The 27,293-nt window shown below is 38.4% G+C and overlaps 1 protein-coding gene across 2 annotated transcripts in view; it reads right to left on the reverse strand.

Moving 5' to 3' along the window:
* The window catches only part of PRRG1 (proline rich and Gla domain 1), a 100,329-nt gene that overhangs the window by 14,959 nt on the left and 58,077 nt on the right, over nucleotides 1-27,293 (reverse strand). For both annotated transcript variants that reach the window (XM_037059552.1, XM_037059553.1), the window contains exon 3: nucleotides 10,009-10,169. In XM_037059552.1, the coding sequence (XP_036915447.1) occupies nucleotides 10,009-10,169 (161 nt within the window). The remainder of the gene's footprint in view (nucleotides 1-10,008; nucleotides 10,170-27,293) is intronic.

Consider the following 27,293-nt stretch of genomic DNA (forward strand, 5'->3'; position numbering starts at 1 on the left):
AACCCCCAAAATGAGGAAGTGAGGTGTGCATATCAGGATAGGAGCCAGAGGGGGAATAAGGCAAAAGAGGCCTACATGAGTCATAACTCTTATTCCTGGAACTGTGTTGTGAGGCTTCTTCTAGGACCCCTGAACATGGAGCACCTTCCACCAAACTTGTAATTAGACCCACCAAAGAATTAGTTACAGCCACAAAGGGGTTATAACAATACCGGTTAAGTTAGAGACATCTGTCCCCTTTCTGCTTTCTTTCCCCCAGTCCTCAAAAGACCAGAGGAGAGAAAAATAGAAGGGGGTAAGGGATAAAGAGCAGATCATGCCTCTTTCCTCACTTCATGATCCTAAGGTCAAGCTTTAGCAGGAACTGGAGGAGTGGAAGAGGAAAAGGTGAGCATGAAGTGAATCCAACACTAATTTTTTTTTATTTAATTATTTTTCAAGTACAAACACTAAAGTTTTGAATGGAAGAGAGTATATAAGTGTTTTTCTGCCCAAAGTGCCTAGAAAGGGATGAGATTTGCCTATCTCTAAGGAATAGAAGTTTAAACTGTCAAAGCAGAGTGGCTACACAAGGCAAAGTCTTTTAGACACATGACTCATCATCTATGTGACCTTAAACTCTAGTGCAGTATTGCAGCAGAACCCTTGGCATTCTACCAGATCCATTAGAAGAACTCCTCTGGCAAATTAATTCTAACAGGGAGCACTGGTAAAATCTGAAATTCTGCATGTATCTTCAGTGCAATCATGGGTAAACAGCAGCATATTTGGAGGTGAAACAGGGCTTCACTAACTAGATGATGCTGTCCACAATATGCAGAGTTATATCAAAGCTATGTTGCAAATGATTCTACAAGTGACAAAAAATTGACCCACCCAGCCCATAGTACCCAGTCTCTGAAAGCAGGTCTGAAAAAAGTAAACTGGCAGTGGGAGAGGAAACTGGATGAGGTAACTTCAGGTCAAGGTTCACAAAGTGCTGGCATGAGCAGGATAGATCCACACTGGAGCCAAGTCTACTGCTTTGGGGAATACATAGGTTGAAACCCTCCCAATTAAGTTACTATCAGTTATGAGAATAACTGAAATTACATAGGATTTATAATACACAAAAGGGCCCAACTTCCACAGAATAAAGTTCACCACTAATTTGAAAACAGTATCAATATATAATCAATAAAAATTTACTTTAAATAATCACATATTGGACAAAGTGATACTTGCCTGTAGAAGTCAGACCTTCCTCAAGTCTTCATAGCTCAGAATACCATTGCACGAAATAACATACTTTGGCCCTGTTTAACTTATTCTCAAGAGATCCCAAAAAGAAATAGTGAGAAAGCCTGTGGGAACCCCAGGAAACCACCCCCATATGGCTGAAGGGAAACTTCATATTTGGCCCCTCCCCTAGGAGGGCCAGGGATGGGTCTAGGGAAGGGAAGGTGTGGGAAGACTTGAATGGAAATGCATAGAGTATGGCTTGGAGATGGCCAGTGTTGCCCCATGTTTGCCCCCCAGTTTGTCTATGCCCAGACTCAGCTCCCACCTCCCTTCCTTCCTGAATTCCCTCATCCCTCAAAGGCCAAAGTTCTGAATCAGTGGCTAGAGTACTATCAGTGGATCTGGAGAAGTTAAGTGAAATGGGAATATCTCTAACAATGCCAAAGAATCTGAGTTTCTGCCTGTAAGAGGAATGAGTACTCTCCAGGAAATTAGTGACCAACTCTTAAATACCTCAGATTTTGAGCATCTCTTATAATCACTATCTCTACCCACAAGTGTTGGCATGCTAGTTCCTACCAAGGGCTCAGAACACAGAGATTTTCAATGTAGCTTTCATAACACGTCCTTGTACGAAGGGGCACTGCATATCTCTTTCAACAATTTCCACAACAAACAAATTCAAATGGCAACACTTTGGAGTGAGAGGTATTATCTAAAAAGGAAATCTCTGGATTAGATCTAAAATCCTTGGATATTATTAATTCAGTTTCTAAAATGCAACAACTTGGGGGTAGAGAAGAGAATGGAGTACAAAGGGAGTAAGATAAAGACTAGGGATGATGCTCTGACACAGGAAAGTTATCCATAACCCCATAAATAGCATCTACTGCAAAGCTTTTTGAGTATTCTAATGAAGCAGTTTTAGTTAAACCACTTGCTCTACAATGTAACAAAATGTTACCTGCTGATCACCTACATTAAAATCTCCAAGACTCATCAACAAAGCAGGTTCCCTGGCTCCATAGAGATCTGTGGACCCTGGAATGAGCATTTTTAAAATAAACTTTTCTATTTTGGAATGATTTTAGATTTATAGCAAAATTGAAAAGATACTACAGAGCATTCCCCTGTTCCCCTCATCTAGTATCTTCTGATGTTAGCATCTTACACTGGGATGGTACATTTGTTATAATTAATGAGCCAATAGTGGTCTATTGCTATTAACAACAGATGTCACTAGTTTTCCCACTAATGACCTTTTATTCCAGAATCCAATCCCCGTTGCATTTATGGGGATTAATCATCATGTCTCTTTAGTCTCCTCTGGTCAGTTTCTTAGTCTTCTTTTCATGCTTTGACAGTTTTGAGGAGTCAAGTATTTTGTAGAATGTCTCTCAATTTGGATGTCTCTGGTAATTTTCTCAAGATCCCCTTCAGATCATGTTATGGGGTTTGGGGGAAAAATTGTTACAGAAGTGAAGTGCCTTCTCATTACATGCTATATATGACTTATCACTGATGATACCAACCTTAATCACCTGGTCAAGGCAGTGTTTGTTTTCTCCACTGTAAAATAATTTTCTCCCACTTTCTATACTCTATTCCAGGAATGTCAAACTCATTTTCACTTGGGGCCACATCAGCCTCACAGTTGCCTTCAAAGGCCGAATATAATTTTAGGACTATATAAATGTAGCTACCCCTTAACTAGGGGTAAAGGAACTCGGTGCTGCCACTGGGTAGAAACAAGATGCCAGGCCATATAAGGTGGAGGGCCAGATTCAGCCCTCAGGCCTTGTGTTTTCCACCTGTGATCTATTCTTCAGAAGATCATTAAATTCAAGCTTTACTCATAAGAAGCAGAGAATTAAGCTCTGCCTCCTGGGGAGAGGAAAATTTACATACATAATTTAGAATTCTTATTTACTGTAGAATTTTCTCTTCATTCATTCATTCATTCATTCATTCATATTATTAGGGACTCCTGTATTTATTGTATGCTTTGCATTATAATCCAACACTATAATATTATAATCCAATGCTCAAATTTTTCCAGCTTTGGCCATTGACCATTCTTCGTTTCTTTGAGCACCTCCTTCCTTTCTGGTACTACAATATACTCTATCTCATCTTGTATTCTTCTTGCCCCAAGTCTAGAATCAGCCATTTCCCCAAAGACTTTTGGTATCTTTTATTGTGGGATGGTTTTAGAAACCCAGATCTGGGTACTGAATGGGACTACAAAGTTTTGATAAGGAGCGAAGCTGATTCTTATACCCTCTAAATTTTGAGAACAGCCATTTTTGAGAGTCAAGCACAAATAAAGTAGAAACAATTTGTAAAAGAAAATTCTGAAATTGTTTTTAAACATTACACTGTTTTCTTCATGTTAGTTCAAGATTAAAAGTTCCCAAATGCAAAGAGTCCTCATGGGCCCATAGAGAGAAGAAGAGAGAAAGCAATGGTAAAAATTAAAAAAAAAACATTCCAAAATAAAGTGGCTCTAATTCAGCACCTAAAAACTAGAATAAAATATATGTATTGAAGACTTTCTCTGCTCCAGGCACTAAGCTAAGTGCACAGCTCCAAACCAAATGCTGTAGGCTATAATTTCTCCCTTTAAAAAGATACAGAAATTGAGGCCTAGAAAGGTGAAAAGTTTCACAAACAATATAGTCAGTAGGTGGCAAAGCTGAGACACCAAATCAAGTCCACCGGCTTCTCAAAGCAGAGGATTTTGCCAAGGCATTCTGATAACTATGGCATATAGAAGCCTTTGTGTGTATGTCTGTTGTTCCTACCAAATCTCAAATACTGTTGCAAGTGTCAGCTTATTCATTGTTGTATGTCCTGTGTGTGTTACACAGTAGGCACTCAGCAGATGTCTGAAATCTGACCAAATTTCTACAAGGTAAAAATGAGAACTGCAAAGTATGATACATTTCCTCCCACCATATAACATAAGTAGACTTTTGTTCCAAATTAGATAAAAGTTTACAAAAAAAAACCCCAACACATTATATTGAACACAGACTTCTAAATTCACACAGTCCAGATTTAGGGATGATGAACATACATACGAATGAGTACATCTCTGAGTGATAAATTTCAGTAAACCAAAGAAAAGTTAATAAGTAGTCTAAGAGTTGAAAGAAAATCCCCAAAGCCAATCATTTTCTTTATTGCCAGGATTAGTCAATCATGAACTTCAAAGGTGAAACTTTGTGGTTCAATGCTTAACACAGAACAAGATCCTTTTTAATGTATAACAAACACTATTCTAAACTAGTTGTTTTGAAATAGATTAAGGATCAGAATGCCACTTCTATTACACTTAGGAGACTAAAAGCCCTTGGGTGCACCTTATTGTCAATGGTATGGATTCAATGGCATAAAGCACACTCAGATGATAGGGTTTAAACCATAAATAATGGGGACTTCCGCCAAGATGGCGGCATAGGTGGAAACACTGTGCCTTCTCCCACAACCAAGTTTGAATACAACAAAGGTTTGGAGAACAAAGACACAGCCAAAGAACATAAAATTGAATTATACAGAAGTCCGACAACAATGAACCATTCTGGATGGTAAGAGGGGCGGAGCCAGCAGCGGAGCAGGGTTGGGCAGGAAAGATCCCCAGACCTAGGTGCGCAAGTGGCCCGGACCCAGTCAGGGTGTGGGGCAGACTGACCGTGGACGCACATTCGCACACAGTGAGACGGACCACGCAGGCCCCAGGGGGCGAGGGCTGATGGTGGTGGCACACTCGCGTGCAGTGGGACAAAACTCGTGGGCCCCGGTGATGGTGGCAGCTGCTGCACCTGTGGGGGCCGCGGCAGGAGGCGGCAGACAGGACGCCATTGCTCCTCTTTGACCCTGCCCCCACATACAGTGTCACAACCCAGCGACTTAGTTGCCCTGCTCTGGTGAACACCTAGGGTTCTGATCCTGCTACATAACAAGCATGAGCAGCCCAAAAGATGGCGCAAGAAGAACTCAAAGTCCCAGAGCCAATAACTCTAAGTGACCGAGAGATTGCCAGCCTCTCAGAAGCACAGTTCAAGACACTGTTTATCAGGATGCTCGCAGAACTGGTTGATTATAGTCACAAATTAGAGGAACATATGAAGGCTAAACTAATTGAAATGAAGGGAGATGTCCAGGAAACCAATAGCGATGGAAAGGAAACTGGGACTCAAATCAATGGAATCGACCAGAAGGAAGAACAACACATCCAACCAGAAAGGAATGAAGAAATGAGAATTCAAAAAAATGAGGAGAGGCTTAGGAATCTCCAGGACATCTTTAAACGTTCCAACATGCGGATAATAGGGGTACCAGAAGGGGGAAAGAAACAGCCACGAGTGGAAAACTTATTTGAACAAATAATAAAGGAGAACTTCCCCAGTCTGGCAAAGGAAATAGACTTCCAGGAAATCCAGGAAGCTCAGAGAGTGCCAAAGAGGTTGGACCCAAGAAGGAACACACCAAGGCACATCATAATTACATTAGCCAAGACTAAAATGAAGGAGAGAATCCTAGAAGCAGCAAGAGATAAGGGGACAGTCACCTACAAAGGAGTACCCATCGGACTGTCAGTGGATTTCTCAAAAGAGACCTTACAGGCAAGAAGGGGCTGGAAAGAAGTATTCCAAGTCATGAAAGGCCAGGACCTACATCTAAGATTGCTCTATCCAGCAAAGCTTTCATTTAGAATGGATGGACAGATAAAGTGCTTCTCAGATAAGGTCAAGTTCAAGGAGTTCATCATCACCAAGCCCTTATTATATGAAATGCTAAAGGGACTTATATAAGGAAAAGAAGATAAAAATATTAACAGTGAAAGGACAGCAAACTCAGTTATTAACAACCACACCTAAAACAAAAGCAAAGCAAGAGGACAGCTAGATCAAGAGTGGAACCATAGAAATGAAGACCACATGGAGGGTTAGCAACAGGGGAGTGGGAGCACGAGAAGGGGGGAGAAGGCACAGAAAATAGCATAGACGGTAAGTAGAAAATAGATAGGGGAGGGCAAGAATAGTGGGGGAAATATAGAATCTAAAGAACTCGAGACACGTGGTTATAAACTAAGGGGGGAGAATGGTGGGGGAGGGAGTGTGTGGGTGGAGGGGCATGAAGGGGGGAATAGAACAACTGTAATGGTATAATCAATAAAATATATTTAAAAATAAAAAAATAAAACATAAATAATGGAAGAAACAAATAATAAAAAAATAAATTAACTCCACATCTATCAGTTAACTTGAGAACAAGTTTCAAATCACTTCTTCTAATGAATTATATGTACTTTGTGATAGGCCAATCCATTTGATCATTCCTTCATTGCTTCATCAAATATTTACTAATTCCTATTATGTGCCAGCAGTGTTTCATATACTAAATACCATACCTACGAACAAAACAGATGAGAAATGATGCTGTCATAGAGCGAACAGTTCTGGGGGGAGAGCAACAATGAACAGATACAACAAATAGATAGATGTCAGATGGTGCTAAGTGCTGGGTAAAAAAGAATTCACAGAAGGGGCAAAGGTTGCAACCTAAGGTAGGATAAATGAGAGATGGTGGCTTGTAAAGTGTTAACAAGTAGGGAGACTGAGAAGTGGCCAGATTCTAAATATATTTTCATGTTAGAATTAACACTATTGGCAGGTGGGGTATGGGATACAAAAAAGGGAAGAATCAGGGATGATAACAAGGTTTAGGGCTTAGCAAAGAGACGGATGGACAGTTGCCACTTACTGAGATCAGGCTGTGGTAGGAGCAGATTCTGGGGAAAGGGACCCAAATCTGTCTATGTTTAGTTTGAGAACCATATTCAATTCAAAGAGTAAATGCTTAGTAGTCAGTCAAGAAGCTCTGCAGTTCATGGTAGCCCTCTAGGACATAAATAAATTTGGGGGTTATTAGCATTTCAAGCCCTGAGAATAAAAAAATTCACTGGGGAATGAGTAGAGAGAGAACAGAGTATCAAGAAATGAGGTGGTTGCTGGAGCAAGGTGTGGTGAAGAGTTTGTTTCCTAAAAGGTATGAGGGTAATGAGAATGAGTCTATAGAGAGGAAAAGATGATGCTGGAGAGTGCAGAGAACTGCCTGAGCAATTGCTGAAGAAGTAGTCTCAAACACTGCTGAAATGCAGCACTCGGTCACTGCAGGCAAGAAAGGGTACATAGAAGCATTAAAATGCATAAAGGGCAGAGAGGTAAGGATTGAAAATATTGTTCACCTTGAGAGTCAATGATAAAACTAACTCAAGCAATGAAGGAGGTCAGTAAGGTAGTAAGATATACAATAAACACAAAATCAACAGCTTCCAAAACACATGTCTGACAATGGATTTGCATATAAAGAACTCTCAAAACTCAGTAATAAAAGAAAACAAACCAATTAGAAAATAATCAAAACAGTGGTTGCCAGAGGTGGGAGGTGGGGGATGGGATATATGATTCCATTTATATAACATTCCAGCAGTGGCAGAATTATAGAGGTGAGTTTACAGATTAGTGATTATCAGAGGTTAGGGATGGTGGGTGGGGGAAAGGGGGAGTGGCTATTAAGGAAGGAACTAACTATACATATAGTGTCAAAACCTACCAAATTGTGTACATGAAATATATATGGTTGATGATATGTCAATTATAATTCAATAAGATTTTTAAAAAATCAATAGCTTACACAAAAAATAACCAGTTAGAATATATCATGGAAAATAACATCCCATTTACAATAGCAACAGAGCAATACTTAAGAACCAACCTAAGAAATGTACAAAACTTTGAGCTGTCAAACCTAGAGCTCTTTCCTCTTCCTCCTGGGTCCTTCTTTATCAATTAAGAGATCAAGCCCTCTTTCTTTAAAATTTCTGCAATAAAATATTACTTCTGTAATAAAATCTGATGGCCCCCTACCACATGTGACATCCCTTGTTTAGCATCTAGTGTTATTTACATGGTGCATAGGAATGGATCTTCACATAATGGATACCTGTTAATGTAACTTACAGCTACAGAGCAGTTCCATAGAAATACCTCTGGTGTGTGCTTTCCCATCCCTGTTCTCCTTAAATAGGATGCGGACTAGAGTAAAGAGGTGAAGAGGACTATTCTCACAAAGTAGGAAGAAGAGTTCAGGTATGTCTTTTCTTTGTAGGAGACATAAAATGTTTTAAAGTAGTGTCAGCATCTATTAGCTTACTTCATACTTTCTCTCTGATTGGGCAGAGTAAGGGAATGATGTTATCCATCACTTTCCCCAAACAAAGCTTCCTGTGAAATAAATGCTTCCCCTTGCTAAGATGACAAATCTCAGTTCAGCAGAGTCCTATGGAAATGGGACCTGCAAAGATAGACCAACATACAGGGGATTTAACCTTCTTACCCACAGTATTTTTAGTTACATGCCACTTTCAAAGTTCTTCACAAGGTAAATTTTTAATTGCTAGCAATGGACACTATTTGGGAATACAGATTTCAAACATACATCTAAAAGGTAGGTAAATCTGGAACAAATGGCAGTTCTATTTTTAGTTTTCTGAGGAAATTCCATACTGTTTTCCACAGTGGCTGCACCAGTCTTCATTCCCACCAACAGTGCACTAGGGTTTCCTTTTCTCCACATCCTCACCAGCACTTGTTGTTTGTTGATTTGTTTATGATGGCCATTCTGACCAGTGTGAAGTGGTATCTCACTGTGGTTTTAATTTGCATCTCTCTGATGGCTAGTGATGCTGAAAATCCCCAGAGGGTCTCTGGATCCTATGTATGTCCTCCTTGGAGAAGTGTCTGTTCAGGTCCTTTGCCCAATTTTTAATTGGGTTGTTTGTCTTCCTAGACTTGAGTCAGATGAGTTCTTTATATATTTTGGAGAACAAACCCTTGTCCAATGTATCATTGGCAAATATGTTCTCCCATACAGTTGGTTCCATTTTTATTTTGCTGATGTTTTCTTTAGCTGTGCAGAAGCTTTTAAATTTCATGTAGTCCCATTTGTTTATTCTTTCCTTTATGTTCCTTGCTCTAGGGGACATATCAGCAAAAATACTGCTACATGGAATATCTGAGATTTTCCTATGTTTTCCTCTAGGACTTTTATGGTATCATGACTTATATTTAAACTTTTATCCATTTTGAGTTTATTTTGGTGTATGGTGTAAGTTTTTCTGGGAATATACCCAAAGAATCCCAAATCACCAATTCAAAAGAACTTTTGCACCCCTACATTCACAGCACCACTATTTACAATAGCCAAGTACTGGAAACAGCATAAGTGCCCATCAGTAAATGAGTGGATCACAAAACCGTGGTACATTTACACAATGGAATTCTATGCAGCAGAAAGAAAGAAGGAGCTCCTCCTTCTTGCGACAGCATGGCTGGAACTGGAGACTATTATGCTAAATGAAATAAGCCAGTCGATGAAAGACAAATACCATATGATCTCACCTATAAGAGGAATCTAATGAACAAAATAAACAAATGAGAAAAATAGAACCAGAGGCAGGGAAACATGGATGGAACAGACTGACAGTGGCCAGAGGGGAGGGTAGAGGGGGATAATGGTGGAAAGAAGGGGAAGGGATTCGTACAAGGGCAAGTGTGAATGACCTATGGACATGACAACGTGTGGGATTGACTGTGGCGCGGATGGACTGGGCAGAGGAGGACAAAGGGGGGAAAATTGGGACAAATGTAATAGAATAACAATTTTTTTAAAAAAGTAGGTAAATCTGTGAAAAATTTTAAAAATGGCCAATATACTTACAGTTTTTTCATTATTTTCAAAAGCTTCTCTTGCTTCTTCAAATGTGCAGACTTCTTCTTTGCATTCACGTTCAATGTTGCCCTGTCTTATTTCTTCAAAAAGTCCATTTGCTCTTGGGTAGCGTTTTAGTACCGAATTGGCTTTTTCACCAGTGAGGAAAACTAAACAGAGATATAATAATAAGCATAAAATTGTAATAGAAAAACATGTTGAAAGTTAATATACAAGATGAAAACTGCTAGATGCTCTTTAGAAAACAGAGTCAACATCCTAAACTTCTTTCTGTGAGTCAGCATTGAAGTAACATTTCCATTTAGCTCCAAACCACATCTGCCATCTTTCTCAACCTGTGAGTATGTCCTTTCAGTAGCAGTTGCCCTGGGCAAGGACGGTGACATAATTAACTATGTTACATTCAGACTTCAGCATCCCTGCCAACATGGGTGTTTAAATATAGTAACAATGATACCACCACTCATAACTATTAATAAGCGGATACCCCCAGGCACTCTGCTGTTAGATAGCAGCAAGCAAATCAAAACCCAGTTTCTAGACTATCAGTCTTTGTCCCTAACTACAAACAAATGAAATTCCAGTTGACCAGTAATATAAATCCAGAGGACTCTCATTTGTATGAAAATGAAGAGGTTGCAAAATGATGTCAAGAAATTAAGATAAATTTGGTCATAATCCATTCCAAGGAACACTAATAATTTTGTTCTAAATTCACTTAAGTTAAATATATTGTGACCTTGAATATATTTCAACCCCATTTCACTGTCCTTCAGAAAAAAATTCTGCATGACTTACAGATGCATTTCATATAAACATTCAAAATGTACATTTATGGTACCCAATAAAATAAAAATGTAAGAGTTATATGCACAGTTATGGGAATTACTTTTATCTTACATATAGATTCATTTAAAATTATAGTTCAATTACATTTTTCTCAAAGTGTCATGCTGGGGGCGTGATGGGGTGAAAATGGAGACAAATGTACTTGAAGAACAATTAAAAATAAAAAAATAAAAATGTCATGCTTCTTTGCAGAGATAAATACAATGCTACTAGAAGTTAATCTCCACTAATGCAAAGAAATTAGAAAATTCCCTAATCTGATAGTCTTCTGACACAGGCAAGGGCACAATACATATCCTTCAATGTTTTAAAAACAGACTGACAGCTGCCAGACGGGAAAAGAGGGATGGGATAAAAATGGCAAAGGGATTAACCAAACAACATTTCTGTATAACCCATGGACAGGGACAACAATATGGGGATTGACTTAGAGAGAGAAGACGGTGGGGCTGGGTGGAGGTGGGGAAAGGGAGAAAAAGTTGGAACTATCACAGCATAACACTAAAAAAGGTAAAAGAAAAAACACATTTTGCAAAGAACATCTTGAAGTAAATGAAAAAGAGTAAGTACTCTTTTTAAATCAGCAACAGGGTTCAGAGGGGAGAGGGGAGAGAATCATAGGGGAAAAGGGGATGGACTCACATGAATAAGTATAAAGGACACATGGACAATAACTAAGGTTGGGGGCAGAAATAGGAGGGAGGTGGGGAGCAATGGGGGGCGGGGCAGGGCTGGGAATATAAGACAGAAAACTGTACTTGAACAAGAATTAAATAAAACAGCAACAAATAAAATAGAAGTAAATTTAAGGTTTACCTCATTATAGAGATGTGTCTTCCACTTTATACAAGATATGAATTTATTACTGAGGATTCTTTAAGTTTAAAGTATCCAAATTGGTACCAGCCAAATGGCACCTATACTAGGTTAAAAGTTATGGCCTTCCTTAAGTATTTCCTTCCTTCTGTAACTCAGAAAGGTAACTATCTATCAAAATCAATCATAAGAGTGATAAAAATGTCATTAGAAGAAATGTTAAAAAATAAAAATTATGGTAAGTGCTATGAAGGAAACTAAATGGTACTACTAAGTTGAAGAATACCAGTGGAATTATCTAGCAGTGCTTCTCAGTTTAGCAGCATTAGAATTTCCTAGAGGACTCATTATCCCAAAGATTTCTGGGCCCACCTCCCAGAGTTTCTGATTCCATAGGTCTGGGTAGGGCCAACAAGTTGCATTTCTAATCAGTTCCCAGGTAATGTTGATGCTACTGGTCCTACTAACCACAGTTTGAGAACTACTACCTAGGAGCCTGGCTGGGTAGCTGGGTAGCTGGGTAGCTAAGTTGGTTAGAGTGTCATCCAAAAAGGCAAAGGTTGTGGATTTGGTCCCTGGTCAGGGTACATACAAGAATCAATTACTGAATGCATAAATACGTGGAACAACAAATTGATCTCTCTCTCTCATCAGTTAAAAAAACAAACATGGAGAACCACTATCCAAATGTGAGTTCCTTAGAAAACTAGTTCTGAAGGAAGTATTTAGAGAATTCTAGTATTAACAGATTTAAAAAGGTATTTTGCTGTATGAGTTTTGAGATCATTAATGTATATTTAATATATATATATATATATATATATATAAATCTCTAGAAAAGGAACATGACACATGCATTTGTCACATTTATTTGACTATAGCACCTTTTTTGAGGGACATTACACTGAATTAACAACTATGTAGCCATTGGTCTTATTTGTGCCCTCTAAAATGACAAGTATCCTCTCTCTCTCTCTCTCTCTCTCTCTATATATATATATATATACATATACATACATATACATATACATGTATACATATACACACATATGTATACACACACACACACACACACACACATATATATATATATATATATATATATATATATATATATAAAACCTGTGTCATCTTTATCTCATAAAATACAGTATCCTACACTGACTGCAATACTCTAAGTGTGGTCTGACAATTTCAAAACAGATCAGAACTATCTGCTTCCTTGTTATAAAACACAATAGATATAAAACACAGTAAGATATCCCTGGCTTTGGGGACAGTTTTCCTGAAGATAAATCAAACAATAATGTATTTTGTGTTTTTAAGACAAAAAAAACCTATCCTAAAATAATTTTTTTATATGCTATCTACATGGAAAAGGGCAATCAAGGAATGTAGCTAACTCTTGTAACTAGAAAGCCAGCTAATTCACGTTAAGCCACTAAAAAGTAATGTAGACTTGAGAGGAAAAATGGCGACTAGGTAAGAGGGAGCAGATTCCACTTCCCCCTACACATGGGAGAAAAACCTGGTGGATCTAAAAAGGAACAGAGCAGACAGCCACCAGTACCACAGCATATATGAAAGTAGGAGGTCAAAAATTGTAGCAGACACAGAAAAGCCAGACAGTAAGGAGAGTGCTTCAGGATAATAAGAGTCCAGGGATCAGCATGGGGACCAGAGAGGCTGCAGACCCAGGCCCAATGCCCGCTGGGCCAGCCACAGGGCTCTTGGGAGACAACAGGGTTTGAGCAGCACCAGGAGAGACCTGGTTGCTTGAAGTCACAGAGAGGGGAGTAAGGACTAAGTGGCAAACACACGGGGGTTGTGAACACCCATGTACAGCCCTTGGAAGAGTGTACATCCAAACCTGTGTGGCCAGTGGCGGCCTGGCCTGGCACACAGGCTGGCAACCCCAGGAAAGAGAGCTTTGTGGAATGCCCAGGGCCCACACCCATGGGCCCAGAGAGTATGCACACCTCAGGAGACACAGAGCTCACACAAGTAAAACAGGAGTGAGCGCAGGACCCTGGGGAGGCCCGGACCCCACACCCAGGGCCCTGCAGAGGGATACCAGGCTAGCTCTGGGAAGAATGCACGACCAGCCCTAGGGAAAGAGCACCAGAGGCTGACTGAGTGCTAAAAAGGAAGGGAGAAAAGCATACTACTCACCCCTCAGCCCACTGCGGCCAGCAAGAACAACTGGTTTGGCCAGTTTGAAACCAGCAAGAGGTTTTTTTGTTTGTTTTGGGGGGGTTTTGTTTGTTTTTTGTTTGATTTTTTAAAGTAATTTTATATTTTTTAATTTTTATTATTTTTATATCTCAAGCCCTTTTGCTTCTATTTCCTTCTTTCTTGTTTTATTCTTTCTTCCTTTCTTTCCAATTTTATCTCTTCTTCCTTCCTTAGTCTGCTTTTTAAAAAAAAACGTCCACAAGTAAGACAAAAAAACCTGGAACTGTGAAAAGACCAGAGTTGGACACAAAGAGGGGGCATCCCAACAGCTGAGACAGAGAGATAAATTTCACTTTCCTATTACAGACAACCTGTAAGTTATTGCACATTTGTATTATTATTTTTTCATTATTCGTACATCTTTTATTTGAATAGTATTTTTGTATTCCTCTTCTTTCTGTTTAGTCTTCTTTGCTTGGCTGGTTATATTGTATCATTTGACAGGTTTCTCCTGTTCTTTCTTCCACAGGGTATTGCTAATTTACTGTCCTTCACTTCACCTGTGTTCCATTAGCACACTACTGAAGGTCCAATACTCCCTATTCTTGTTATCTAGATGGCATAGATTCTGTCATATGATTGTTGCTCTAATATTATTGTAAATAATAGCTGTTCCAAACATTTGTAAATACTTCACAACACCCCTCCTGGGTCTTAGCCCACTTCACGGTTTCCTGAACTCTATTACTGGAGTGGTTAACTCTATTCTCTCACACACTACACCTATTTACTATCCTTTACTCTCACCTCTCCTCAGAATCTGACCTCCCACAACCTCACTGCTTTCTAGACCCAACTCACAAACCTTCCCTCCCCAACAAGAGTCTCATCTTCTTTCCATTCTTTCTAAAAGGTGGCTAGTTGGATGGAAGATCACGGTTAACACTATACATAGCCAAAGGATCTCCCATCTCTTCTCTACCAGCTGCTACTGTAAACAGCACAGAATACTCTCTTATTGTCTTAAACCATTTTTGCATTACCCCTCCAACTGATCACAAAAAAGAGTAGGTGGAAATGGTGAACACCAGGATACCCAAGGACACTGCACCAGTGAATCTCAGAAGTATTCTACCACAGAAGTTTACACCATAAACCCAGGGAGCCATAAAGATCAATTTAAGAAGCTGAGGCTAACAAAAGGAGTCTCACAAACAATGAGAAGAAAAAGAAACAACCCCCCAATGAAAGGAAAGGAGGAAACCTCAGAAAGCATTCTAAGTGAATTAGAGGAAACTCAACTATCAGATACTGAGTTCAAAGCAGTGGTTATCAGGGAGCTCCATGAGCTCACAGCAAATTACCACAAACTACAGGGAAAATACAATGAATTAATTGCAAACTCTATCAACATGAAAAAGAAAATAGAAAGTATCAACCAGGGCCAAGAGAAAATGAAGAATACAATATCTGAACTGAAGAACACAGTAGAAGGAATCAAAAGCAGGATCGATGAAGCAGAAGAACGCTCAGTGACCTGGAGGACAAACTAGGAAAAAACACCCAGAAAGAGCAAGAAAAGGAAAAGAGGTGAAGAAAGAAGGAAGAGGGATTAAGAGAAATGCAAGACAATATGGAACATAAAAATATTCCTACAACAGGGATATCAGAAGGAGAAGAAGAAGAGCAAGGGATAGAAAATCGATTTGAAAAAGTAATGATGGAAAACTTCCTAATTTGATAAGAGAAAATGTCACACAAATCCAGAAAACACAGAGTCCCAATCAAGAGGAACCCAAACAGGCCCACTCCAAGACACATCATCATTAAAATGGCAAAATTCCAAGACAAAGAGAGAATCTTAAAGGCAGCAAGGGAAAAAAAGGAAATAACATACAAGGGAGCCCTGATAAGATTAGCAGCTGATTTCTCAATGGAAGTCAACACTCCAAGCCAGAAGAGAATGGGAAGAAATACTCCAAGTACTCAGAACCAGAGGTCTGCAACCAAGGCTACTTTACCTAGCAAGGCTCTCAATCAACATAGAAGGCCAAATAAAGAGCTTCCAAGACAAAAGAAGTCTAAAAGAATACACCTCCACCAAACCAGCTCTGCAAGAAATACTAAAAGGACTGCTTTAAGAAAAGGAAGGAAGAGAGAGAGACAGAGAGGAACACAGGTACATAAATGGCAATGAATAAGTACCTTTCAATAATAACCTTAAACATAAATGGATTATATGCTCCAATCAAAAGACATAGAATAGCTGAAAGGATAAGAAAGTATGACTCACACATATGCTGCCCACAAGAGACCCACCTCTCTTTTGTAGGACAAAAGACCTACACAGACTAAAAGTGAAGGGATGGACACAAATTTTCCAAGAAATGGGCAGGAAAAAAAAAAGCGGCGGTAGCAATTCTCATATCAGAAAAAATAGACTTAAAAAAAAAGGGGGCCATAAAGATAGACCCAGAAAGTCACTTCATAATACTCAAAGGAAGAATCCACCAAGAGGACATAAACATCGTAAATATATATGCACCCAACATAGGAGCACCCAAATATATAAAGAAAATCTTAGAAAACTTCAAGAAAAAATATTCACAGCAACACAATTATAGTAGGGGATTTTAGCACCCCACTGTCAAGAATGGACAGATCAGCCCTGGCTGGTGTACCTCAGTGGATTGAGCACAGGCTTGCGAACCAGAGGATCACGGTTCAATTCCCAGTCAGGGCACATGCCTGGGTTGCAGGTTGGTTCCCTGCCAGGCCAACTCCCAGCAGGGGATGCATGAAAGGCAACCATACATTGATGTTTCTCTTCCTCTCTCCTTCCCCTCTAAAGATAAATAAATAAATAAATAAATAAATAAATAAAAAAGAATGGACAGATCTTCCAACCAAAATATCAACAAAGATACTTTGGCATTGAACAATGCCCTAGATGAAATGGACTTAACTGATATACAGATCCCTTCATCCCAAAGAAGCTAAATACACATTCTTTTGAAATGCACATGGATCATTTTCAAAGATAGACAACATGATAGGACACAAAACAAGCCTCAACCAATTCAAGAAAATTGAAATCGTACCAAGCATTTTCTCCAGCCACAATGGACTAGAACTGGAAATTAACCCCAAAGGAAAAAACCCAAAGCACTAAAACTCATGGAGTCTGAATAGCATGCTATTAAACAATGAATGGGTCAAGAATGAAATTAGAAAAGAAATCAAAAACTTTCTGGAAACAAATGACAATGAACTCACAATAACTCAAAACTTATGGCTCACAGTGAAGGCAGTCCTGAGAGGGAAGTTCACAATGATACAGGCCTACCCAAAAAAGAAACATTTCAAATAAACAACCTAACCCTATGCATCCAAAAGCTCAAGGAACAACAAGAAAGACATCCCAGAGCAAGTAGAAAGAAGGAAATCACCAAGGTCAGAGCAGAATTAAATGACATGGAGACTAAAAGAACAATTCGAAGGATCAATGAATCCAGGAGTTGGTTGTTTGAAAAGATAAACAAAATAGACAAGCCTTTAAGTAGGCTCATTAAGAAGAGAGAGGACATAAATAAACACAATCAAAAATGAAAGAGGAGAAATTACAACTGATACCACAGAAATAGAAGGGATTGTAAGGAATTACTATGAAAAACTATATGCCAGGAAATTTGAAAACCTAGGTGAAATGGACAAATTTCTAGAAAAATATAATCTTCCAAAACTCAACGAGGAAGAAGCAGAAAGCCTGAACAGGCCAATAACAGCAGATGAAATTGAAGCAGTAATCAAAAAACTCCCATCACACAAAAGCCCTGGACCAGATGGTTTCACAGGAGAATTCTATAAATCATTTAAGGAAGAGCTAACCCCTATCCTTCACAGACTATTCCAAAAAATCCAAAATGATGGAAGACTCCCAAACTCTTTTTATGAAGCCAACATCATCCTAATCCCCAAAACAGATAACGACACAACAAAGAAAGAAAACTTCAGGCCAATACTGCTCATGAACACAGACACTAAAATCCCAAACAAAATGTTGGCAAACCGCCTCCAACAATACATTAAAAACATCATTCACCATGACCAAGTGGGATGGATCTCAGGGATGCAAGGATGGTTCAACATTCGGGAATCGGTAAATGTAATACACCACATAAACAAAAGCAAACACAAAAAAACACACGATCATATCAATAGATTCAGAAAAGGCATTTGATAAGGTATAGTACCTGTTTGATAAAAAACACTCAGGAAAGTGGGAACAGAGTGATCATTCCTCAACATAATAAAGGCCATATATGAGAGACCTACAGCCAACATCATATTCAATGGGCAAAAACTAAAAGCTTTCCACTAAGATCAGGAACAAGACAAGGTTGTCCACTTTCTCCACTTCTATTCAATATAGTATTGGAAGTCTTAGCCACAGCAATCAGACAAGAAAAAGAAATAAAAGGCATCCAAATTGGAAAGGAGGAAACAAAATGAGGTGTAATTGTGTGCAGAGGACATGATAATGTACACAGAAAATCCTATAGACTCCACCCCAAAACTGCTTGAACTAATAAATGAATTTGGAAAAACAGCAGGATACAAACTCAATATCCAGAAATCAAAGGCATTTTTGTATACCAACAATGAAACAGCAGAAGCAGAAGTCAAGAAAAAAATCCCACTGGGTATAGCAAAAACAAAAATAAAATACCTAGGAGTAAACCTAACCAAAGAGGTAAAAGACCTGTATGCAGAAAACTGCACAACACTGAAGAAAGGAATCAAGGAAGACAGAAATGAATGGAAACATATACCATGTTCATTGTTCAGAAGAATTAACATCATCAAAATGTCCATACTACCCAAAGCAATTTACAGATTCAATGCAATACCTATTAAAGTAGCAATGGCATATTTCACAGACATAGAACAAACAGTTCAAAAATGCATATGGAACCATAAATGGCCCAGAATAGCTGCTGCAATTTTGAGAAGAGCAAAGTAGGAGGGATCACAATACCTGATACCAAACTGTATTACAAGGCCACTGTAATCAAAGCAGCCTGGTACTGGCATAAAAACAGATACATGGACCAGTGGAACAGAACAGAGAGCCCAGAAATGAACCCGAGTCTCTATAGTCAATTAATATTTGACAAAGGGGGCAGCAACATAAAGTGGAGTAAAAATAGCCTCTTCAGCAAATGGCGTTGGGAGAACTGGACCACTCACTACGTGCAAAAAAAAATGACTCAAGCACCAACTTACACCATACACAAAAATAAATTCAAGGTGGATAAAAGACTTAAATATAAGCCGTAACACCATTAAAGTCCTAGAGGAGAACATAGGCAGGAAAATCTCAGATATTTCACACAGCAACATTTTTATTGATATGTTCCCTAGAGCAAGGGACATAAAAGAAAGAATAAACAAATTGGATCTAATCAAAATTAAAAGCTTCTGCAGGGCTAAAGAAAAGAGTATTAAAATAAAAAGAGAACCAACTGTATGGGAAAACATATTTGCCACTCATTCCTCAGACAAGGGTTTAATCTCCAAAATATACAAAGAACTTACACAACTCCACTCTAAGAAGACAAGGAACCCAATTAAAAAATTGGCAAAGGACTTGAACAGACAGTTCTCCAAGGAGGACATACAGAGGATCCAGAGACACATGAAAAGATGCTCAATATAGCTAACTGTCAGAGAGATGCAAATTAAAACCACAATGAGATACCACTTTATGTGGGTGAGAATGGCCATCATAAACAAAGCAACAAACAACAACTGTTGGAGAGGTTGTGGGGAAAAGGGGACCCTAGTTCACTGTTGGTAGGATTGCAGACTGGTACAACCACTATGGAAAACAGTATGGAATTTTCTCAGAAAACTAAAAATGGATCTGCCTTTTGACCCAGGAATTCCACTGCTGGATTATACCCTAAGAACCCTGAAATACCAATCCAAAAGAACCTATGCACCCCAATGTTCATAGCAGCACAATTTACAATAGCCACGTGCTGGAAGCAACCTAGGTGCCCATCAGTAAATGAATGGATCCAAAAACTATGGTACATTTTCACAATGGAATTCTATGCAGCAGAAAGAAAAAAGGAGCTCCTACCCTTTGCAACAGCATTCATGAAACTGGAAAGCATTATGCTAAGCAAAATGAGCCAGGTGGTGAAAGAGAAATACCATATGATCTCACCGTTAACAGGAATCTAATCAACAAAACAAAGAAACAATCAAAATATAACCAAAGACATTGAAATAGAGAACAAGTTGACAGTGTCCAAAGGGTGGAGTAGAGGATATTTCTTGGGAAAAGAGGAAGGGTTTACAGGAACCAGTATAAAAGACACATAGACAAAAACTAGGGGGGGGGGGAATGGGAAGGAGGGGGGAGTGCTAGGTGGGTGGGCTGGGCTGGGAGTGAAGACAGAAAACTTGAACAATTATAATTTTTAAAAAAACATTTAAAAAATAAAAAGTTAAAAAAAGAAAAAGAAAACACTCAAGTTCCAATGGGCATATCTTTGTGGGGAGGAAGGCACTGTTCAAACCATGACAGTAAAATATAGTAAAATCTCAAAAAAAGAAAAGAAAAAGTAATGTAGCAGGATACAGACCTTCTAAATCCCAACCTATTGAAATTACCAAGATCATCCTACAAACACTTTGGTGTATTTCTTATACTGGGAGGCAAGGTAATATATTAGTGAGAACTTTCATTAGAATAAGCTGGCAAGTAGATTTTCTCTCACTTGCCAAATATGATCAATTGGAAGACTCCACCTGGAGTAAGAATTTGAGTAATAGGAAAGATACTGTTATAGATTAGTTATATCTGCCATATAATATGCAGCAGGAAGTTCTGGCAGAGTATTTACCAATCCTCATCAAAGTAATATGTAAATCTAATGGGTGACAACAGAATTAGGGTATTTTTAATGTGGGCACAAAATAAAGCAGGTAGTGTCAGCTTGGACCTATAGGATATGATTAGATTATCTCTTTCTAAATCATTAGGCAATTTCCATGATGCAAGGGCTTGTGTTTGGGTTTCTAAAATTAAAGCAGTGATGTTTGAAACTAAAGTTAATCACTTCCCTCTGCTTCCTCCCCATTAAATTGTATCAGCCCACAGAAGGTAGCTGTTGGTCCACTACATCCACTGTCTGGAACCATGTGTATGCCTTCATCAGAGATTATATGATGTGACAAGTAGTATGCAGAATGTGAATGTACTTTGAGAATACAACACTGAGGTATTATTCAAAGTATGTACTTTTCTCATTAAAGAAAATAAAAACAAACTTAATTGTTTTCTTTAGATACAATTAGGGAATATCCTTAGTAAAGAAAATATTTAAAATCTAAAACTGATACACACATACACCCATGAGATAAATATATTTATTCAAAAATACTACTACTTTTTCAAAATTTCAAAACAAAAACTGCCACCTATGCCTTCTCTTCAAAACCAAAGAATAAAGATAAAATAAGATGGTTTCTCAAGGAACTCCTTAAAAATAACTGCCTTAAACCAAACCATGCAGTTGTATAACATACTTTTTAATGAATTTCAGGATACTAAAACTCATATATTAATGACAAAAATATTTAGCCAAGTGAAATAATGTCCATATATTGATGAAAATAGCAGATGTTAAGGTCTAAAAATTAACAGGTCATTTGGAAAAAAATCTCAACTCCAATCATCTAATCAGTTTTCTGACCTTGGGTCTTATTTCAATAAAGGAGTCACTATTTAAAGTTGCACATGTTTACATTTTTAAGTGAAAGAAAAATTCTTTTTCTTAAGACATACTTACTGAGCACAGACTATGTACAATGAGATCATGACAAGTCACAAAAATGAATAGCAGATGGCCTCTGCCCTCAAGGTTCTTTGGTGCAAGAGATAACAAACATAAAAGATAACAAAGAGCTCTACTGCAACACTGAACATGGCGGATGCTTTTTGAGGTCAAAGGGCAGGCATATTTCTACTGGCTAAGTGTGTTTGGGGTTGGGGGAAGGACCTTAACAAGGAAGGGCCCCTAAAAAGTGTATTTGAGGTGGCCTTTTAAAGATTGGCAGGAATAGGATGAGGAAAGACATTCTAGGAAAACAAAACAGTAAGAAGGCTTGGAATTGAATAAAGCAAGGGGCATAAATGAGGAACAGTGAGCTGGTCAATAAGGCCAGAGTATAAGATTCAAAATAGAAAGAGTAGGAAATTAAACTGGAAACAGGTCAATAGGCATCTCACGGAGGCACTCAATTGCTAGGGTAAGATATTTAAACTACCTAATAGCATTCAAGATTCCAGACCAATTCCTCAGGGAGAATAACCTAGAAAACTATTTTATATATTGATTTTATACTATATATAAAATATACTATTTTATATATAGTATATTTTATACTATTTTATATATTTTTTTAAATATTTAATATATTTAATATATATTAAAACTATAAAAACTATTTATACTTTTTACCTGGCCTTTAGCCTTTCCCCTACATTTTCTTCTCATCCTACCCCAAAATGGAGGAGGAAAGTCCAGGTAAAAGACTACTTACAATAGCTCAGGTTAAGAAATAATGAAATTTGGTTCTGGCCAAGATGGAGGTATAGGTAGAAACCTTTTGCTTATTTACACAACCAAAAGGAGGATAACAACCAATCTAAAATAAATAGACAGCCAGAAGTACCATAAAATCAAACTGCATGAAACTCCAACAACCATGGAATTAAAGCAACAGTAAAACAGAACCACCAGACTGGTGAGGCAGCAGACAAATAGAAACCATGGCAAGGCACCAGACTGGGTGGGGCTGACTTAAGGGGAAACTGAGTCTCATAGCTGGCTATAGACTATAGTGGTTGCTGTGGTGGGAGAAACTCCCAGGTTTGCATGAGAGTTTATTGGAAAGTGGGCTAGAGACCAGCAGATGAGCCACGTGGTTCCCTCTCTGGCCCCTCCCCCACAGCACAGCAAGGAGGGCTGCTGGCCTGGGTGAATACCTAAGCCCCTTCCCCCCTTACAGCCTAACAGGGGCCTCAAACAAAGATATAGGGCCAAAATAAAAGAACAGAGCAAAATCTCAGAAAGAGAGCTAAATGATGAGGAGATAGCCAACCTATCTGAGGGAGAATTTAAAGCCCAGGTTATCAAAATGCTCACAGATTTGATTGAGCTTGGTCAAAAAATGAAAGATACCCAAAATAAAATAAAACAAAATACTTGGGGAACCAACAGTGACAGGAAGGAAACCAGGACTCAAAGCAACAATTTGGAACAAAAGGGAAAAATAAACATCCAACCAGACCAGAATGAAGAAACAAGAATTCAAAAAAATGAAGAGAAACTTTTTTTTAAAAGATTTTATTTATTTATCTTTAGAGGGGAAGGAGAGAGGGAGAGAAACATCAATGTATGGTTGCCTTTTGTGCATCCCCTGCTGGGAGTTGGCCTGCAGGGAACCGGCCTGCAACCCAGGCATGTGCCCTGACTGGGAATTGAACCAGGATCCTCTGGTTCGTAGGCCCGCGCTCAATCCACTGAGCTACACCAGCCAGGGCAAGAGAAACTTCTGAACCTCTAGGACAACTTGACATGCTCCATCCAATATCTGAATTATAGGGGTGCCAGAAGGAGAACACCAGCAATAAATCAAAAACTTATTTGAACAAATAATGAAGTAAAACTTCCCCAATCTGGCAAACAAAATAGACTTTCAGGAAGTTCAGGAAGCCCAGAGAGTCCCAAAGAAGTTGGACCCAAAGAGGAAAACACCAAGACACATCATCACTAAGTTATCCAAGATTAAAGATAGAGAATCCTAAAGCCAGCAAGAGGAAGAGAGAGAGTTACCTACAAAGCAGTGCCCATAAGACAGTCGCTCTATCCAGCAAAACTTTCATTTAGAATGGAAGGGCAGATAAAGTGCTTCTCGGATAAGGTCAAATTCAAGGAGTTCATCATCACCAAGCCCTTATTACCTGAAATGTTAAAGGGACTTATCTAAGAAAAAGAAGATAAAAATTATGAACAGTGAAAGGACAGCAAACTCAACAGTTATTAACAACCACACCTAAAACAAAAGCAAACTAAGAGGACAGCTAGATCTGGAGCGGAACCATAGAAATGGAGATCACATGGAGGGTTAGCAACAGGGGGGTGGGAGGAGGAGAAGGGAGGAGAAGGTTCAGAGAATAAGTAGCATAGACGGTAGGTAGAAAATGGACGGGGGGGAGGGCAGGAATACTATGGGAAATACAGAATCTAAAGAACTTGTGACACATGGACATGAACGAAGGGGGGGAGGATGGGAGAGGAGGGGTGTGCAGGGTGGAGGGGAGTGAAGGGGGGGAATGGGACAGCTGTAATGGCATAATCAATAAAATATATATTTTTTAAAAAGACTGTCAGCTGATTTCTCAAAAGAAACCTGACAGGCAAGAAGGGGCTAGAAAGAAGTATTTGAAGTCATGAAAGGCAAGGACCTCCATCCAAGAATACTCTATCCAGCAAACCTATTATTTAGAATGGAAGGGCAGGTAAAGTGTTGTTTCCCAGAAAAGGTCAAGTTAATAGGAGTTCATTATCACCAAGCCATTGTTATATGAAATGTTAAAGGAACTTATCTAAGAAAAGGAAGATAAAAAACATGAACAGTAAAATAACAACAAACTCACAACTATCAACAAATGAATTTAAAAATAAAAGAAAGAAAAACAATGAAAAAAAACTAAGCAAATGATTGAACAGGAAAAGAATCAGAGAAATGGACATCACATGGAGGGTTTTTCAGGGGGAGGGGGAGGGAAGAAATAGGAGAAAAAGGTACAGGAAGAAGCAGCATAATTGGCAGGCATTACATAGACAGGGAGAGGTCAAAAATGGTATAGGAAACAGAACTCAAAGAACTTATATGTACAACCCATGGACATGAACTAAGCGGGGGGAATGCTGGAAGCTTGGGGGTACAGGGCAGAAGGGAGATAAAGGGGAAAAATTGGGAAAACTGTAATAGCATAATCAATAAAATATACTTAAAAAAAGAAATAATGAGATCATGCATTAGAATGGTGGCAATAGTAACGGAAAGAAAGGAACAAACACGACTGATTGAAATATTGGGTGATTTCTTTGGCCACTACACCCACCATGCAACTTACTCCTCACTGCAACCAAATCTTACCATTCTCCAAACAAGCTCTTTAATGCCTCCCTAGTTTTGTACCTAATATTTCCTCTGCCTAGTGAACTCTTATTCCATTCAGATGTAACACCCTCTAAAACACTTTCCCCAGAGTCTACTCCCCACTTATAGGCTCTCAGTGTTTACATATGCTTAAATTATAGCAATTAATTAAACTCTATTATGATTTTTTTTGGTATGCCTACCTAGTTTCCCCTCAAGACTAAGTGTCTTGAAGGTAGGGCCCATGTTTTAGTAATATTTTGACCCAATCTCCGTCTTTCATTACACCTAGTAAAGAACTTGGTACAGAACAGGATTCAAGAAGTATGGCATAAGTGAAAAGGCATAATGGAAGAAACTTGAAGACTAAGTGACTAGAAGCTGGGAAGCCAAGGATCATGCCTCTAATTATGAAACAGAACCATAAACCTGTTATGTGATTGTGAAATAAATATGTTGACAGCAGAGTTTCTAGTGAGACAGCACTTGAATATCTTAGTTTTAGCCAAAGAAACTATCTTTTGAAATTTGTAGAATAGTTCTACTTGTGCTCCCCTTAGAGCAGATTATTCTGTAAAAAATATTTGATTTCCCCTAGTACTTGTATAGAGATAGACTAGCCGAACAGCTACTGTTTTGGGAAGAGGACATACCCAGATACTTTTTTAGTTTAGCAAGGAACTAGCACCTTGATCCCAAAGTATATACCAAGCCATCTTTCCACCAGGGTGCTATAGCAAATTAATAGAGAATGAGCAGGATATTTTACATTTTGAAGGAAATGCACTGATGTTCAATATCTATTGGATACCGCACAAACTACTAACTTAAGGTAGCTCACGGTGTGGATGAAAAACAGCAAAATGGAGTTGGTACTGTTAAGAGAGCAATCTAAAATGGAGCCAAGAGGCCTCTGGGAAATTAAGTTAACTCACCCCCTTTGCTAGTGAAACTGAACTTTTAAACTGTTCTAAACCACAGCTATATCCTGATACAGTTCCTAGAACTGGCTTTGCCTCACAGAACTCTCTATTAAAAAATAAATTTTTCACCCAGTAATAGACATAAGGAATTAATCATGTATAGTATAGTCTGCTTGCGGGTCACAGCTCTTTCAAAGCAATTTACATAATCCTTTTTAAAGCACCCCTTTTCCTGCCTTTATAAACTCTGTCTCCTTCCTTCTCAGAACAGTTGGGGTTTCTACCCAAAACTGTGTTTCCTGGATTGCAATTCCTTAAAGAGCCCCACAAATAAAGCTTTTGTTTGCCTTTCAATTCTTGGTCAAAATTGATTGACAAACTATTAAAATTATTTAATAGTTTTATCATTAAATAATTTTACATTCATTTCCTTTGTGAAACTGGATTTTTGGCTGTGATTACAAAAAGGTGCTGTGTGAAAAATCCATGTGGATTAGGAAATGAAGGTTGTATCCTTTGTATCCAACATCCTCCACTATGCAACCTGATCCCAAAGTTTGGGAAGTTGTATGGTGCCCCTCAGGCACATATAATCTTTTAATAAGTAACTGAATGGCTATTTCAGGTTGAAATAAAAATATTGGGTTTTTGCAATTTATGTATATTATTTTTCAAATAGCTACTAACCTGTCAGGATATAAATGCTTATTGTTTGGACCTACCATATTTTTCAGACTATAAGATGCACATTTCCCTCCCAAAATTTGGGAGGAATAATGATTGTTAATGTTGTTGAGTTCTGTTTACATTTACATTGGTAAATATTGTTATTTATATTATTAAATATTTCACATTTTGTGCTCCAAAAAATTTTTCCTATTTTCAACTCTAAAACCTAGGTGCATCTTATGGTCCAAAAAATATGGTAACTACTTAATAAATAGAACAATTAAATATTTCCTTTGGCCTATAACTGATATTAAAAAAAATCACTGTGACAACTAAGAGTATTGTAAACTCAGAAGATTTGAGAATCTCTGACCTAGGGGTTCTGGAGACAGATGTAGTCTTGCCACTCTCTACCAAATGCATTTGGCCTACCAAGCTTGAATGAACTGGGAGGTTCCTTCTTTGAGAAAGGATACAAAAATCCCTTTTGAAAGTTCAGTTACCAAAACCTGTCAGGTGGGTTATTGCTGTCCTGATAAGAGTTATAAATATCAGGAAAATATTCAGTCCTCTACATAATCCTGTTATATTACT

The sequence above is a fragment of the Sturnira hondurensis genome, unplaced genomic scaffold, assembly GCF_014824575.4.
Source record: "Sturnira hondurensis isolate 20B ecotype Veracruz unplaced genomic scaffold, ASM1482457v3 Scaffold0011192, whole genome shotgun sequence".
NCBI classification, from domain to species: Eukaryota; Metazoa; Chordata; class Mammalia; order Chiroptera; family Phyllostomidae; genus Sturnira; species Sturnira hondurensis.